This window comes from Phlebotomus papatasi, chromosome 3, assembly GCF_024763615.1.
Source record: "Phlebotomus papatasi isolate M1 chromosome 3, Ppap_2.1, whole genome shotgun sequence".
Lineage (NCBI taxonomy): Eukaryota > Metazoa > Arthropoda > Insecta > Diptera > Psychodidae > Phlebotomus > Phlebotomus papatasi.
Genome location: NC_077224.1, coordinates 29,366,539 through 29,385,166, shown reverse-complemented (window position 1 = coordinate 29,385,166; position 18,628 = coordinate 29,366,539). Strand labels below are relative to the sequence as shown.

Here is an 18,628-nt window from a genome sequence, read left to right as displayed (position 1 = left end):
CAACCAATGTTTTCACATGAAAAGGATTGTACTGAAAAAATGTCTATAAGAAGAACTTGTAGCACACCTTGAAAGTAGAGTTATAAGAAAATAGTTCTTAAGTCTTTTGTTCTTATTAACACATACTTTGAGCTTGATGTAAGTAAAATATTATACAATATATTTTCTTGAGAAATATTATCTTACAAAAAGGGTTACGTAGAATTGTATTACGCTTCTTATGAGACTTTTATATCTCTATCCTATAATTCTGCTGTCAGCTGTTTAGAAGATCATTATGAGATCATTTTAAATATTTGGTTCTATAAGGCAGCTAATTTGCTAGTTGGGATATCTGGTCATAAAGAAATATCACCAATTGTTATTGGTGCCTATTGGGGACTTATAGTTGTCGCCTGTGATTTGTATCATGCAGATTTTGTGAAGGACAAGGTGAAGGAATTAGATCACCTAATTGATAACGGTGTTCGTATTACGTTTAACAAGTTTTTGATTCCTTTTCTTTCAATATTACGTTTTTGTGTTGTGAAGCTTCAACAAGAGCATTTATTTGTAAAATAATACACTATAATTTATTCTAAGGAATTTGGTTATGCACTTTCCCTAAATAGCTCCATAGTACTTAATAAATCTGATAAAAAATAATACTAAGAAATATGTCTCTGTAATTCCAAATTCATCACGTACAAACGACTTCTTCAGAAATTGTGCACACGGAAAGCATCACAAAACCGAAAATCCAATTGGAATAAAAAAGATTCATACAATTAAATATCGACTGAAATTTAATCGATTGAAATTTTACATCTTATTCTTTCAAAGAAAAATCCAATTATAATTGTTTTTATTTTTTAAATGAAAATTGAAATTTTATTTTTAAATTCAATTTCCATTTGACAAAAACAGAAAATGACAAATACATCTATTTTCAGTTTGAAAGAGTAAGAGGTAAAATTTCAATGGATTGAATTTCACTCAATTGAGAAGCTGTGCCAAAGCTATATAAGAAATATCTTCTATATTTTTATAATTAATATTCCTTTTATTCTCTTGTAGTTTTCGCCATGTAAGTGTACCAAATAGGTTTTTCAGGGTGTGTTAACACAGAAATTATCAAGGGGGATCAGGACCTGTGCTGCCTGCCTCAGATGTAAAATACTTATATCAATCCCAGTGCTTTAGTGGTGCCCCGCCGCGATACAAATTACGAAAGATAATCTCTCCTTTAGTTATGGATTTTTGGATAATTTTGTGGAAGATTTTTCAAGTGTTCATATCATTGCCCCATATTTGCATGAATGTTTAGATTTTATATGCCATTAGTTCTGTTTTGTGAGTAAACACTTTTCGACATAATACAAAGAATTACAAAGATTGTAACGAAGAAATACCAAGTACTAGAGCAATTGTTTGATCAAATAAAAGAGCATAGGTCAATAGTATTTTTCAATAATTCAAATAAATCATAACTTTCAATTTTAATTCCAAAAATAAAAACAAATAATAAAAAACATTGAACTAATTGTTATGCAATTGTTAGCACAATTGTAATTATAACCCAGTAACGTCCAATTTATCTTGAAAAATTCATAAAATTATTAAATAATCCAATGATTTTTCTTGATAGCCTAAACACTTAAAAAAAATTAAAAAGAAAAAAAATTGGAGATGCCGGGTATCGATCCCGGTGCCTCTCACATGCTAAGCGAGCGCTCTACCACTTGAGCTACACCCCCTTGATTCATCTGTCTTCCAAGTGTGACTCACCATTTGCACGAACACAAGGGTATTTTTCTTATTTATATTATTTTATATCGCACACACTCACACATCAATAAAATACGTATATGCACTGCTGAAGGCAATGCATAAAAAATACGTATAAGAGATTTGTCAGCCAAGATATATCAGGGGGTGTAGCTCAAGTGGTAGAGCGCTCGCTTAGCATGTGAGAGGCACCGGGATCGATACCCGGCATCTCCAAATTTTTTTCTTTTTTTTTTTTTACATTTTTGCAATACTCACCGATAATTAGAACCTCTGCACTACACTCCATTTGGCATGAAACTATTAGCATCTGACACTGAGGCGGATCGAGGGGGAATTCAGCCATTTGTCGACCAAGTGGTGTGAGTCCTCCTGTGTGATCCAATGCACCCAGAATCCAAAGTTGATATAGTGAATTGAGGATGTTGTCTTGAGGAGGTGGATCCATAAAATGAAACTGGAGCAAATCCACAACTCCCAATGACTTCAGGAGAAGCACCGTGTTAGCCAGATTAGTTCTCTGAATCTCAGGCACAGTTAATGGCAAAAGATCATCCTTATACTGTCGTTCCGTATACAATCTGAATGCCTGACCAGGTCCAGTTCTACCTGCACGTCCAGATCTCTGATTGGCATTTGCTTGAGATATCGGATAAATTTGCAAAGCATCCATTCCAATTCTTGGATTGTACACTTTTAACTTGCAATAACCAGAATCAACAACATAAATGATTCCATCGACTGTCAGGGAAGTCTCAGCAATATTGGTAGCCACTACACACTTTCTCAATCCTTCTGGGGATCTCTGGAAAATTTTTGCTTGAAGATCCGATGGTAGTTGAGAATAAATGGGCAAAATTGATAATTGTGGAGCATTATCTATCTCAGCTAAACGATCAGCCAATACCTCACAAGTGACCTCAATATCTTCCTGACCTGGCATAAAAATAAGGATATCTCCTTCAGTGGGTTGAAGATGAATCTGAAGAGCTTGTTTAACAGCAGCATCAACATAGTCATCACAGCTGTTTTTGCTGAAGAATATGTCCACAGGAAACGTCCGTCCAGGAATTGTAAAGGTGGGCACATTGCCAAAGAATGTTGCAAATTTTGTGGAATCCATAGTGGCGGATGTCACGATGAGCTTTAGATCGTGCCGGCGTGCAACAATCTGCAAAACCAAAAAGAAGCAGTTTTAGAAATAAAATGTCCACATGCCTAATTTATTTACAAAATAAATCTTATTTCATAAGGACAGGTTATTATGGGTAATCCTTCAGTTGATGGGGCTTTTATTGCAACACTCTGCACTTGCAATTCCCCTCAATTTTAGGTCAATCACATACATACAGTTTGAGTGTGTGAAAATTGGACAATTGCCCAGTAAATTGATGAATATTTTTCCCACCAGACATAATTCTCAAACTACTTCCAACTAGTTTGTGGATCACGCCAGAAATAGCTTCTCCGATGCACTAAATTCAATAAGAGATTTTGCATTCAATGCGACATATACCTCCTGATCATACAGCCAGAAAAATCATCGCAACAGCTTAACGAGATTAGCAGATGGGGTCAATTGTATAGAGGTGAGTGAACTCATTGACTTACTACAACACATTTCAATTAGTCTTTTGGTTCGATGGCAGCAAAGGACAGCATGAGACAGGAGTGATAAAAATTGCCCACAGACTGCCAAAATAAGGAGTGGCACCAACCCACACGTCATATTTCAAGCAGCTATTTAGAGTTCAAGGGACTCAGAAAAAGCTTTTGGTGGCTCTCCAATATCATTTTTTTTATCCCCCCCCCCTTGCCCTTGATATGTCTGAAGCCTATCGACTTATTGTGACCAAGATCCCCTCCAATATCATATCAAAAGCAGTTCTATTCTTCTTTTTTTTTTTGCAATAATTAATCTAAATAAATATTTTATCTAAATAAAATTCAAAATATGTAGAAAAATGTGATAAAACGGGAAAAACAAATATTTTATTTCTTTTTGTCAATTTGCAGAAGACATGAGAAATTACTATTCAAAACATACTTATCAGAAAAACTTTGTGGAATACTATTTTCTTCTAACTCAAATAAAAATTGCCATCTCGAGCCATTTATTTAAAGACAAATTTTGTGGCAATTTTCAAAAATATTAGAATTATTTGAAAGTCATGTGCAAATCTTTTGTGGCATTTTCATTCGTGTTTTTTAATTTATAAGAATTTTTGTTTTCCTACAATTTTGTCTGAGACCGTGTTTTATCTTCATAAGAAATATGCTTTGAAAGTCGCTTTCTAAGCAATTTTTTTTATTTGTAAAGTAAAAAGCCTCTTCGCATATTTAGAAAAAGGCGAATCAGAGATAAAATTCTCCAAGTACAAGCCTTTACTATTTAATTACTGTTATTAAGATTATTTAATCAAAGTGTGATTTCACTGAGAAAAAAAAGAGGGTGCGATTAACTTTTTTTCCTCATAACTTTAACACTTTTTAGGTGTAAAAATATATCAACATTTTTTAATGTTCATTTTACACCTTTTGATGGTAAAATCAACATGAAAAGGGTAACTTTAACCCCCAATACACCTAAAAAAGGTAATATTTACACCGATTTCGGATCAATACTGCAGGGTAAAATTAACATTTCCGGAATATTATTTTAACTTTTTCGGATTTCTCTCAGTGTTCTAAAATATAAATATCATTAAAGGAAATCTTTGCAATAACTAAATACGATAAAAGATTCATATTAAGAAGAACGAAATTATTCTCGAAACACTCAAGAAAGTAACATTCAAGTGAACTAAACTAAGTGTCAATTAGAACATAAATTCTGGAATTAATATTTTGAAGAGTTGTAGTTTATCATGAGAACTTTTATTTGTGAAATCGATGATAACACTTGACAATTAGAACAGATATTATAGTCTTTTAAAAATTCATTTTTAGATGCATCGTCATGTACATCACCATTCTTTTACATCAGATCAACATACATAAGAAGGCAGACAAAATCCCGAAAGCCAAAATCCAGAATGTTCAAAATTCTGATGGCGATGAAATTATATGCAGGATAATGTGTAGAATAATTTTCCAAGACACAGAAAATTTCCCTTTGCCTCCAGCAAGCCCGGGTACAATCGTGGGAGTAGCCAGAACACTTAAGAATTCGGGATTTTAGCTTTAGGGATTTTGACCGGGACCCTTGAGCTATGTCTATAGGTTCATTTCGGATCATGGGACTTTAAAGAGTTTCAAATGACGTTGGATCCTACAAAACTTAAAACTGAAATTGTATTACTAATATTTATTTAAGATTTATTTTCTTGGGAATTAATAGATTTCTTAATGATTTGAATATTTTAATTCTTCAATTAAGGGGTTAAATGCATCACAAAGTTTAAAAAAATAGTATATTCGTAAAAATAAAATAAGTGTAATAAAAAAATTGTAATTCAAGCACTAAAAGATAAAAGTACAACTATTAAACTATTATTTTTTTCAAATTTCCATTTAAAGATTTTAAAAATTTGGTTCTGTTGAGGAATTAAAAAAAAAACTTCATTGAGGTAGACAGGGGGGTAACATTTTCTCTGAAAAATGCGACCGATTTTAGTACAATTTTTTCCCTGTTTTCGTACACATTTCATGAGATATCTCCAAAACTACGTAAGTTGCCAATTTGGGGTTTTCGGTTGCCTATTCTATATTAAATTGGCTTTTATGTTGTACTACTATTATTTGCTAATTCATTCTACACTGACAGGAAACAGCGAATAAACCCAAAAGTTGTTTTGGCGCGTTAGAAACATATGGGAAACATAGGAAATGTCATGCCCCTGGAGGTAGCCAAGATTGTTTAGAGTAGATTAATCTTAAGTCAGAAAACTAATAACCAAAGAGTTAAACTTCTACCTTATTGAAGGAGTTTTGAAAAAATGAAATTTAGAAAAATCCTTCGAAAAACTACAACTTTAACTCTACTGCTTATAGGAAGTATTTGATTTATTAAAAAAAACCTATTCGGAGTAATCTTATCCATCTCAAAGAAAGTTTTCTTCTAAAAGTTGCCCGTAAACATGTCCCAAGAGTTTGAATTAAGTATTAGGTGAGATTCTTAACAATCTCTTTTTTATTATTCTAAAACAGTTTTTTAAAAAATCTGTTTTTCAGTCTTTATAACCAACAAGGACTGAACTAAAATGAAAAATATCTAATTGTCTCTTAGGGTTTTCAAAATTAATTAAAAAAAAAATACAAATTCATACACATAATCCTATCAATTTCCTATCCTATAAATCCAATCACTATCAACTTTCCTTAATCCTCAATTTTAAAATATTCTAAAAATGTAAATTTATAACAGAGTGAGAATACAGTGTAAAAAGTGACAGATAGCCAAAATTTACTCATTTAAATATTCCTGGCAACATTCCCAATTTCCCTCAACTCTTTTCTATGACCAGCATCACGTGAAAAATCATAAAATAAAAAAAGACATTTATCGTCAGAGAACTTTGGATGAATATCACACTCATTTCTGTAATCTTTTTGCTCTTCGTCATCACAGACAGGAGAATTAAGAAAGTCTCTCTATGCTAGGCTCTATAGAGAGACAAATGGAAAATTTTCACTCAGTATCTCTCTCGTAGACGTGGTTTTTCGTTATTTATAATTTTTGAGGGAAGTTCACGTCCACATCCTATGTAATGTGATCTTGAGAAATGCCCAAAAACCACGAGATTCCCTCATCATCGTGATTAACTAAAAATACGTAACTCTACGAAGCTCGTGACTTTGTTGGACAAACTTGCAAAATTATATATACAACTGTTTTTTTTTCATCCGGCCTTGAAGCTAGAATTTTACTTTCATATAACCAGGCTTGGTTTTTCGAATATCTTGAAATACACATCGGCCACAGAAGAAAATGCTAATGTTTGGTTTATAAACGATATACAATTTTTTTTTCACCTATTTCAACAACATTCATTAATTTGTTTCACATTCTGGTACAAATTTAAATTAGTATGGCGGAAAAGAAGTTAAAGAATTTTGCGAATATAGGAAAAACAGATGAAATGTGGGCGAATACAGATTTTGTGGGCTCGTCACCATTTTTTCGTCATTAATCATTCACATACGTATCAACAATTGCTAAAAGATGTCTGGATTGTCTTACATTTGAGATTAGAACATTTTTTTTATCAACTTATAGTATAAAATTATTTTCATTAGACAATAATGAGAATCCTAAGACGCAAAATATTTTGTTTAAATTGGCGCAATATCCTCCCTTTTTGCAATCTTTTGAGCACCTAATTTGCGCCATAAATTCCAAGTGACTCTTTTATTTAAGCCCAAAATAAGTCAATTAAATTCACGTGATTCTCAACCTCTTGAGTTTTTTTATCAATAAGTTCACTTGCAGAAACCTGAACGCAAAGACGAAGTTTTTACTGGTGACTCGTAATTCGTGTATTATGATGAAAATATCTAGAATTTAGCGTAATACAGAAGTGCAAAATCGTTCATGTGAGTCATATTGGAAAATAGGTTTCCAATAAAGATTTATATCCGAAAATTATATACTTATAACTTATCAGTCTTTTTGCAAGAGTGAACAAATTTAAAGTCCACAGCCAGTGAAAAAAAACTGATCCTTAAAAATGTCTATATTTCTATACGTACGCATGCCAAATTTTATTGACTTCACATAAAGAAATTCTATTTCATTTAATAATGGGGTTACAGTCTGCATGTGTCTCTTTTAGTTGAATTAATCGTCTTCTATTGGAATGCACCAAAACAATTTTATGTCACTGACTTTATGAATTTCGCAAAATAAAAGAAGACGATGATAATTGTTAAAGAGTTCAATTAAATAAAAAAAAAATATGTTTATGCATGTTAGATGTCATGACCATACTTAATGAGAAATTGATCAAAACTAGAAATGCTAAGCTATATAAATTAAAGGCAACTTATTAATATAATTGACGTAAAAAGCAATTTAATACCAAATTGCATTTTAATGATTATTTCTTAATTATATAATATTAATTTTTACATCATTTACACACACAATATTCATACATACTCCCCATACTCCTAAATGTTTTCCCATTGATGAATTAATCGTTTTAAATTGCAATTGCCAAAAATAATTTAGATGTTCTGAAAAAAATTAAAAATCTCTAGAGACTTTTTTTCATTCGAACTCAATAACATCATGAACAATCAAAAAAAAAAATAATGATAAAAAAAGTTCTCAGAGTATAGTACCGAAGTTCAAGATTTTAAGTAAAGCAGGAAAAGTCGGGAAGCTTTAACAAAGCCTTGTATAAAACCTAGAGTAAACACGAAATCAAGATTCCTAAAAGTTATTACGTTAGTTATCTATTCCTGAATGTCTAAGTCTATGATTGTACATCTGCTAGATCTACATTATTGTCCTTTTGAGTCGTACGAACTTCATCAGAATTGCTAATTGATTACATATTATATTGTTAAACTTTAGGAGCTCCTAATCCGTCCTAAATCATAAGATATATCAAGAGTAAATTCCTCTAAAACTTACATGTACCAAAGGTCTTTTTCTACACAAGTAATATCGTATCATAGGGAAACTAGAGTACTATTGCACCCTTACGAAAAATGCGAATTTGACTTGCATTTTTAAGAGCACAGCAAATTTTAGGAAAATATTGCTTACTTCATATTTTAGCCTTGTTTATACGGTTTATACGATACACATCAGGGCAAATAAGGATACAATAAAATAATTACATTTTCCAGAAAAGTGTAAATTATGTCAATGTGCATTTTCACTTGTATCGGGCCAAAAATGAGCACGGTCAAATTATAATAATCTTTAATAATTTAGATTTTTCTAAAACATCTAAAAAAAGAAAAGTTTGATAAAAGGATTCGTAATTTTAGGAAAACAAATTTATTTCTAAACTTATTTGATAATTTTTCCGCTGCACAAACATTCCCGGTGCTGGCCTAAATATCGAAAGCCAAATTCCCCATAGCCAAAATCCCAAATAAAATAATAATAATGAAAATAATATACTATTTATATCCTTTATCAATCTTAAAAGGCGGTTTCCAACTGACTTCACAATTGGTCCCTCCAAGTAAATGGCAGAAATCTTAGGTCTCAGATCGTATAAGCCAAAATAAATTGTACAATAGATATAATAATATTTAAATAATTCATTTTTAACAATGCATTCAAATCTCACTTATAAGGACATAAATAGTCAAAATTCTGACAGATAAAATTTTAGGGATGATAATGAATAAGGGGTTTTACTTGGAATTTTGTAGGTAGTTTATCATATTTGTTTTATTAAAAATAATTCTTAATACGTTTTAAAATGAATAAAAATATAGATATAGCTTTGGGTAATATTTCGGCCACTTTCATTCGCATAGTTCCTTGCTCTTCCGGAATTCTGCCAAAATCTTTTTCACTTCATTTCGCTCCATGCAGCGACATTTTTTGTTTTTTAGAGAAAGAAAAAAACAATAAGAAGAGAAACAAAAGCAGTGGCCGAAATTGCAAGCTGGCCGAAAATTGGTACAGTTCCCCTATTTCCTATGATTATGTAAATTTTCTGTATCTATCGTATCTATATAAAGCCATTTTGCGCGTTTTTTTCTGTCCCAAAAATATGCATAATCGGGATCTCCTGTATAAATTTATTATTTTAATTAAAATGGACATTACGGAAGAGAAATATCTTTTAATTCTTAATCATTTGAACCATTTCTACAATATATCTATACTATCTTACGCGGTGAGGTTCCGGTGTTTCACATAATAGTGTGAGTCGCTATTCCACGTCCGAGACTCGAATTGCCATAGTGTCTTTCTCTCAATATTTATAATCTCTTCTTATCACGAGAACTTTTATCATATGTTTTCTTCCTCTTATATCGCGCCAATTTTCTTACTCTTCAAGAGTATTGTTTTCAATTATTCCTATCATTTGTGAATGTGTATGTTTATTATATATAAAAAGATATTTCTATTTAAAAAAAAAAAGTAACAATACTTAATTTCCGTTTCGAATTATTTCTTTTAAAAATAATTTTTATTCTTTGTACTGTACTTCCACAATTTTAATTATTTTTTCCTTTAGAAGAGATTCTTTTATCTCCTATTTTGGGTGTATCGAGTGTATCACTAGAAGTATGTATTTTATTAGTGTATGCTTGAGTCACAGAGAGAGTTACAGAGTGAAACCAAGAGAGAGAGAGAGAGAGAGAGAGAGAGAGAGAGAGGGAGAGAAAGATAAGAAAATGGGTGAGACTCAAAAAATCACTAAGCTGTAAACAAAAAGTACCATGAGGGATGAATAAAATCTTAAGTATACAATACATACTGGAATAGTACGACAAGTTATTCATAGTTTGCCAGGTTATTAATCCTATCTTTTTACCGCTTCTAGTACCACAATTGTCGTACTTCCTAAAACAAAATACTTGAAATATAGAAATTTTTAGTTGAGATTTCTCTCTGTATTTGTAGGAATACAATTCTATATTGACTTTTCTCTTAAATGCGCCTTAGAATTATCACTCAGTATACTCTTAAGAATTTTAAGTGAGAGGCAAGAGAGCAAAACAATTTCATAGAGAGAGCAGTCAGATATATCTGAGAAAAGTTCTTCGCCTCCCTCTAGTGGGGATAGGGATGTTAAATGGAGTTGAAAGAGGACGAAAAAATGAAGAGAGAATATCTCTGACTACCACTGTTTACACATAACACATTTTTAGTCGGTGATGCAGCGGTGAACGACAGTCGCATAGAATGTGGACAAATTTCTGGCAGCTCGTGCAAAATTGATTTTAAAATTAATTTGATAATAAAATTTCGTTATTAATTTTTACATGAAGTCAGAAAAATGTTTCGCAAGGATTTGTAAAATAGTTTTGTTTTTTTTTTTTTTAAAGAAATACTTGAGATATGCCTATTGCACTAACCATGTACGATATGAAAAACCGAAATGAGATATCTTAGTCCCTCTCTCTCTCTCTCTTAGTCTCTCATTTTTGCGGCAAACAAATGTGGCGCCTGCAAAGATCCACACTGCCCACAATATAACAATCCATTCACAGAGAGACTCTCATGCAGTGAGCAACATTCTTCTAGAAGACAACACTCCCATTTTTTGCCATTCGATAAATTTTAAAAGATTAATCAAAGATAGAGAAAAGTGTAATTTCCACCAATTCTCACAATAATTTCACGAAAAAATAGTGAATATACAATATATTACCCCAATATCCCTCAGATACTCAAATATAAAGTGGAAAAGACTCCACATTTATTAAAGTTACTCGTATTTGTGTGTACGTGACTAAAGAGAGACATATTCAAGTGTGCAGAAATTACAAGAAATTTCTCCTTAATTTGTGTTTATAAACAAATTGTTGATTTTCCCTCTCATATTGTTGATGTTTAATAAGTAATATCAAATGAAAGGATGAGAGAGAAAGTATAGAAGAACTATAAATAATACCTTATGCTGCCACCCAAATACCATTAGAGAGACAATAGGAATTAATTTCCTGGTAAATCAACGATTACGAAATCAACGAAGCAAATAGTGAAGGAATTTTATTCAATTAATAAAATTCCTTAAAGTTGGAGCAGGAAAATTCTGGAAGTTTTTTTTTTGTGGAAAGTCAACGAATTGAGAGGCCAAGTGTGGTAAACGATTTTTCCAGCACAGTGTGATATTGATCCTGAAACAACCACCCACCCTCACCAATCTTGTTTTAAATTCCATCACGGTACTTTGGTGTGCCTCGACACAATTTCCCACAGCGTCCTCCTTTCCTCAAGCTTCAAGTGTCTTCAGTGGGAATTGGAACAAAATAGAGGTGCAAGTTAATTTTCAGTGTGAAAGGGAGAAACAGAAAAAGCTCTTATAAAGTGACAATTTAAAATTAATTGAACGTCCTTCCGAGAAGAAATACTTTTATTTGACCATTTTCCACTAAGCATTCTACACGGAATTTTTTTTCTGTCACAGCTGAATAAATTTATTAAGAAAAACGAAAAGTTCCTACAGCAACTAAACAAAAATAAGTTGAAAAAAAAATTTCAAGAGAGTGATGGAAAACAAATCAAAGTTGATGAACCGAAGCAATTCTGTGATAAATGCACTGAAATTGTGGCCACTTACGAAACAAGAAAAAACCACTACAACTTTTGGAAGTTCAGTAGCCGTACAGAAATTGAGAGAGTCCAAATGGTTTGACGAGGACGAACAGAGAATCTTCTGTGCTGTGGTTGAATGTGGATTCATTGTGGAGGTGAAGGGTGGACAAGAAAACGATGGATGGTTCGGTGTGGTCATTTGCAAAACTACTAAAGGTAAATTATCTTACAGTTGATAATCAATTATTATATAATTAATAACATAACACGTTACTAACATTTTGACATTATATGGGTTAAGAAAAATCATAACACTCTGCAAATTGTAACTATAGTGAATTAATCCACTGATTTAGCCTTCCAATAATGCTTAAATCTTCATTTTTTGAATGTATAAAGCCTTCAAAAAGGTTTCTGAAATATTTGTCCCAGAGTAGTCTATCTAAAAACACCAATAATTTAATAAGGAATTAAATATAACACGAATAATTTTAGATTTCAGATCTAATCTATATAATTTGACTTAGAAAGTAACTAAATTCATCTAAAGGAATTAATGTGTTTTTTTTGTTTTGTTTTTAATATGAAGCAATTTATTAATTCTTATAGAGGGATTTGAGAGGACATACGAAGAAAAAATAAAGAAAAAAACTACTATTGAAAGGTGGTCTGTTATTGAAGTTGGGCCTACATTTAACACTTTAAGGACGATAGGAACACCGGTGTCCCATAAAGAAAATAATTTTTCCTGACTACCTAAAGTTATTTTTTTAATTTGTGTACGTAATTGCAAAGTAGAAGGTTGGAGGAATCTAGGATATTTGCAAGTCTTCAGCTATTTGCTATATAGTAAATTTTAAAGCTCAAAAATGACGAATTTTTAAATTCTCATATTGAAAATTGATTTTAATTATTTTTTATACTTACAATTTTTTTAAGCAAAACCGTTTTAGAACAAGAAACTACAATACTCAAACATAATATTTTTCATTAGAGTGAAAATTATCAGTCATTGATATCGTCAGAAAAATACTTAATTTTTTTTGCTACTTTTGTCCCTATCGTTCGTAGAAGCAAGAAATACACAGAATTAGGCTCTGTTAGCTTTTCGAAGGTTAGATGTAAGACGTTTCACAAGTTTTGTTTATCGGTTTAATTTTTATTGCTGATTTTCGGTCAGCGAAAACTGTGTCGTCGTTAAAGGGTTAAAACGCTATTTTGCTAATAAGCAGGACTTATGGTGCTATTCCAATGAAAAATGAATGTAATTTTCTTAGCACTTTATTGTTCTCAAGTGCTTCTATATTATCGACTTTTCTTTTGTTGGTCTCGACTGTTTTCCCCAGTCCTTGCCGTCCTTGCCGTGTTTTAAAACCACTAAATAATCCTGACAGAAACTTAAATAGAGAAAAGTCGATTATGTAGAAGCACTAGAATGTATATTATATAGAAGCACTTTTTTAGCACTAGTGAAGTCCTAAAAAACATGTTTAGTTTTCATCGGAGTAGCACCATTAGTCATAATTTAATGTAGATCCACAATAATTTTGTACATTTAAATTAAATTACAATAAAAATCCAGCTTCCTTTACAAATATGGGTAAAATCCGTAAAATAATGTTTTCAATGTAGTCCCAGCTTCAATGAAGCCCCACCTTCCCCTAATGTAATACTCAGCAAGGCAATGTATGGTGCGATAGTTCAAATTATCTCATTTTTACTTAAACGATTTAAAAACAAATCTTTTATAATTCTTTTACCAGTGATTCATTCATTTCTTGCTCAAGTCATTTATTAAGTTTATATCAGATAAACAAACGGATTTATCTCTTGAATCACTCAATTAACACGACATTAAATTATATATTAACGTTTTTCTTCAACAAATTGAACAATTTACTTGTGCAAATTAGTAAAATAAACATATGAAATTCAATGTGAATTAGAAAATATGTCTTGTTAGCAAAATCAATAGGAAAAATTTCTATCTGTATGATAAACTATTTTATTGAGTTACTTATCTAATTTGTTCCACCTTCTGCATTTCCACCTTTCTCATACATCCACTAGTCTAAAAGCATCATCGTCTAACAAAATAAATAAATTGCAATTCAGTGTAAATTGAAATATAGACGAAAAATACAATCATGCCCAGGGACAATTTCTGATGTATCATCACAATCTTTCTCATACTCTAACAGAGACACTCAATTTAATAACAATGAGGTCAAACAATTTCAACTATGGAAATCACCTTTAACATCATGCCTTAACATCCACACTATGCATCTAATCAATTCAATGAGCTCTAGCACATGTTAAAAATATACTGTATAGGCGCAAATTCTCTAGGAGAAAATGAAAATCCGTGATGAGCAAATCGAAAACCTTTCTCAATGAAATTCCTGACCAAACCCAACATTGTAACTTTTTTTTTCATTTCGTTAAAATTGTATATGAACTTGATATTGAGTAAACATGGACAGTATCATGATCAACAATCAATATTAAATTAATTTTCAATCATATTTTGATGCTGTTTGGTTACTTGGAGTGAATGTCTTCTATACTGAAATAATATCATTTTTAGCTGAGAAGATCAAGTTCATGCGTTGATCTACAAGGCAAAATTCTTCAAAATCCATTTAAAAGTTGCAAGAACAATTGCTGATCATGGTCATTATAGAAAATTTCCTCCAAGTTACATGCATGAAAATTTCTGAACTATTGTTTTGAAAAGAAATAATATATGTTACATTTTTGTCATGTTTAACTAAGTGTTTTGCTTAAAATCTTTCGTGAACATTATAAAAACTATAACCATAAAAAATACCCTCATTGATACAGCAATTTGTATGAAATTCAACATAAATCCTATTGTTAATGGATTAATTTGCAAAAAATGCTAGATGCAAGACAGAAAACAAATGTACATAAATAACAAATTGCACTGTACACGCTTTGCTCTAGATTTTCTAAAAATAATTCAACAATTTGTGCTTTCCCACCTCTTCATCTCTCGCTTTTTCTACTTTTCTCATACTTCCACTTACACTACCATTATTTTTTATTTCTTTTTTTTTCTATTCCATCTTTTCTATTTTCATCATCTTGCAACGGAATTGACTTTACATGAGGAAGAAATAAGACAGCTAAGAAGTACCTTTAAATCATTTCTTACTATAACACCAAAAGATGCAAGAAGAACACAAAAAACAGCAATAAAGAAAACAATTTACAATAAGATTGATTATTAACTAATTCACTGAAATCAGTGAATGAAAAATTGAAATGAGAATTTAGATGTTCAAAACGGGAGATTTTCACAGTTTATTAAATATTATAATGGGAAAAAATTGCTAGACTCTCAATTGCAAAATTTCAAAAGTAGAATGAAAAGGTAAAAGTCCTGTTCAAGATTCTTAATATGCACGAATAATTTCCTCCAATTGAATGCATCAAAGATCTCTTTTAATCTCTTCTCAAAATTTGTAACTAATTTAGTATTTAGTAGATTTCTCAATTTTGATCAAACTTAAAAACGAAAAAAAAACAGTTCCACAAAACATTGAAATACTATTTTGCTATAATTTGAAATAAATAAAAATCAAAAAATGCACATTTTAGTAAAATTTCAAGCAAAAAAATTGGATATTTTTTGCACTGTTCGTAAAAAAAATGCCACAGAAAAAGAATATTTCGTAAAATTGTTTGTAAATTCCTACTGGGAATTTATGAAATGCTTATAAATCATGTAACCCACTAAAAAGTTCGTAAATGTGTGTGAATTGCTATTGGAGACTTACGAAATGTTCATAAATCCTATAAACCACAAACAAGTTCATAAAAGCTTGTACTTTGTCTACAAACCTTGTTCGTAACATGATCACTTGACAAGTATTTTTTATTCTTTTACAAACATTTGGTCCTAATTATTGTTCGTAAACACACAAAAAATGTTCTAAAATTTTGCCATTTATTCGTACAGTTTTGTCAGACAAACCAAAGTGTACGAACAAATATTTGTAAAAGAACAAAAAATGCACGTCAATTGCTCATGTTACAAAAGATGTGTGTGAAAAAAGAACAAACATTTACAAACTTGTTAGTGGGTTAAACGATTTACGAGTATTTCATAATTCACAACACCTAATAATTTTTTTTGTAAACATGTTTTCAAAATTTCTTATGAGAGTGAGCTAGATGACAAGATCTAGATCTCACTCACTCTCACTGAAATGTCATAAATATATTTACAAACAATATATATTGTGTGCTGGGCACTAGTATCCAGTAGAAATTCATAAACATTTACGAACGATTTTATAATTTTTTTTTCTGTGTAGGTGAAAAAGAGGTGGCATAGCATTACAGCTTTGCTGAATACTCGAACATCAATTCATTGCCAGTCTCAAAAGTATTTCTTACGCAGTCTAATTTATGTGTAAAAGCATCTTGCTCATAGAAGTTCGAGTACTTCGCAGTCTTCTTTCCATTGCATTGCGCCATTTAATTTTGTTTACTAGTTCTCAACCAGATTGAACTGAATCATGAATCACCTAATATTTTCCAAAATGTTGTAGGAGTACTAGTGCTATTCCAATGAAAAATTAACATGTTCTTTTTATCACTTTACAGTTCTCAAGTGCTTCTTCATAATCGGCTTTTCTTTGCATTGGTTCCTGTCACGACTGTTTGGTGGTTTTAGAACACGGCTAGGACTGGGAAAAGCAGTCGAGACAGGAACCAAAACAAAGTAAAGTCGATAATGCAGAAGCACTTGAGAACTTGAAATTCGTTAGTATAATGATTCAATATCATTGTCATTCTGTGGATAAAATGTCCACATAGAAAGCTTATAAAACAAAGGGGTGGGGAAAATTAAGGAAGTGTTAAATATGTGAAGATCGACTCAGAGTGCGGTACTTCTAATACCCTAAGTTGCTATAATTAATCGTTGACCCCTAGTTAAGATTCTTTTTCAAAAAAAAAAGAGACATAATAATATTCCTCCCTCTGAATCCAAGCAATAAAATATGATTCGAAATTATTGAAGTAAAATAGGGAAAAAAGAAAGCTAAGTGATCTTTTGCACACTCAAAGTAATAAAATTCCGAGTTAAAATTTATTCGTATATCTCTCTGCTTATAATACTGCTTCTCACTGGTTTTATGTCTTCTTATCGCTCTCTTTGGATTTTTTTTCTTCTCGTCTATTTGCAATATTATTGTTATTGTACACATTGGCAAATATCCACACTATGTGAACTCACATTAATTCACTATCTTTAGAACTACATTAATAGTGTGTGTTGTTTATTTTTATGCGTATTTGAAGTCTCAGCCACGAAGAATTTGGCGCCTCTCACTGGCATTTTCGTATCTCAGATATAGAGTTGAATAAAATTTGCAAATATAAAAATCTCACAAAAATTCGCATTTTTATTTTTGCAATAAATGCAACAATATTGTTAATAATAGCTTCAACGAAACAGGATTAATATTAAAAATGATATTGAATTTTTGCACCTATTCCTTCCTTATTGAGTTTTTTTTTAATTAAACAACTTCATTTTTTTTTGCATTGATGAAGTCACATTGCGTGGAGATAAAAGGAAGGTCACAATTGAAGAGAATGGAAGAAGGTTAATGCGCAATAATTCTCTTGACAATTGATGTTAATTTTAAAAATGCAATAACAAAATAATTCTTCTTCTTTTTTCAAATAGCTAAAGGGTTAAATGGAAATTACGTAGTTTTCTTATCATAAATACATAAAAAGTCTTTTGGTTTATTTGTGCATTCCTACTGTTTTGGGGTGAATGATTTGCCTAAATGGTTGTTTACTTCGTGTCAAGAATTACTGATATTTTATATACAAAATTATCATAATTGACTGCATTTCCTTAATTTATAAATATATTTTATCTCATTGCTGTTGATTTTTAACACATAAATTGAAAAGCAAATGCTTTTAAATAACGCTATCTTTATTGATTTTTCTCTTTTATGTAAAATATTCCTATCTTTCTCTTCTATTTCACAGATAAGAAACCTAAGCCAGAAAGTATTGAAATCTTCACTATAAAAATTACAGAGAGACGGATGAAGATACTCAAGATGACACTACCTGATATTTGGCGTCAGGGAGCCAAATTACGGATTAATAATTTTGGGGACAAGGATAAACCAGCACACTCAGATAAAGACATCCGGAATCAAGTGATATTTGCACAGAAAGCGAAGCAAATGCTCTGGCACAATAGCAAGCATTTTGCTTATTGGTGTAGGTACGGGGATAGACAACAAGACGTTCGACGAAGACAGGTAAGGATATTCCTATTAACCCATATATTGAAATTACCTAATTGAGATTAAAATATCAATGTCACAAGGATATATGAGGTATTTTGGTCCAAATCTTTCGTTCGATTAATATAAAATTAGACCGGTCGAACAAAATCAATAATATTGACATTCACAAATTGTTATTGCATTTAGTGAAATTACCTCACTTCTGTGACCTAAATGCGCCATTCAATGGTTCGCAATCAAACGAATCTAATAAGTGAAAATTTGATTGAGAAGGAAATAGGTACGAAATTTTAAAAATAACAAGTTATCATAATCGAAATTCAAGGCTGTGGATAAGAAATTAGGAACAGTGTATATTTCGAGTTCA

At 31.1% G+C, this 18,628-nt stretch overlaps 2 protein-coding genes and 2 non-coding genes across 4 annotated transcripts in view; 2 read left to right on the top strand and 2 right to left on the bottom strand.

The window, feature by feature from the left end:
- LOC129805233 (pre-mRNA-splicing factor ATP-dependent RNA helicase PRP16-like) overlaps positions 1 to 18,628 on the bottom strand; it is a 37,948-nt gene that overhangs the window by 3,247 nt on the left and 16,073 nt on the right. The window contains exons 3-4 of the mRNA XM_055853008.1: positions 3,118 to 3,192; positions 2,026 to 2,938 (exon numbers count right to left, since the gene is read on the bottom strand). Of these exons, the coding sequence (XP_055708983.1) occupies positions 2,026 to 2,938; positions 3,118 to 3,192 (988 nt within the window). The remainder of the gene's footprint in view (positions 1 to 2,025; positions 2,939 to 3,117; positions 3,193 to 18,628) is intronic.
- On the bottom strand, positions 1,664 to 1,736 carry Trnaa-agc (transfer RNA alanine (anticodon AGC)). Its single transcript has one exon. It is a non-coding gene; the product is annotated as a tRNA-Ala (tRNA).
- Trnaa-agc (transfer RNA alanine (anticodon AGC)) lies at positions 1,911 to 1,983 on the top strand. The gene has a single exon. It is a non-coding gene; the product is annotated as a tRNA-Ala (tRNA).
- Positions 10,561 to 18,586, top strand: LOC129807498 (uncharacterized). Its single transcript, XM_055856796.1, has 2 exons — positions 10,561 to 12,163; positions 17,993 to 18,586. Exons 1-2 carry the CDS (start codon positions 11,902 to 11,904, stop codon positions 18,316 to 18,318), a joined length of 588 nt encoding a protein of 195 aa, XP_055712771.1. The 5' UTR covers positions 10,561 to 11,901; the 3' UTR covers positions 18,319 to 18,586.

What these genes read in the sequence shown, in the direction of transcription:
- LOC129807498 (XM_055856796.1), top strand. Translation starts at nt 11,902, where the DNA reads ATGGAAAACAAATCAAAGTTGATGAACCGAAGCAATTCTGTGATAAAT. An exon ending in CATTTGCAAAACTACTAAAG is followed by an intron (nt 12,164 to 17,992) that starts GTAAATTATCTT and finishes TCTATTTCACAG; the next exon opens with ATAAGAAACCTAAGCCAGAA.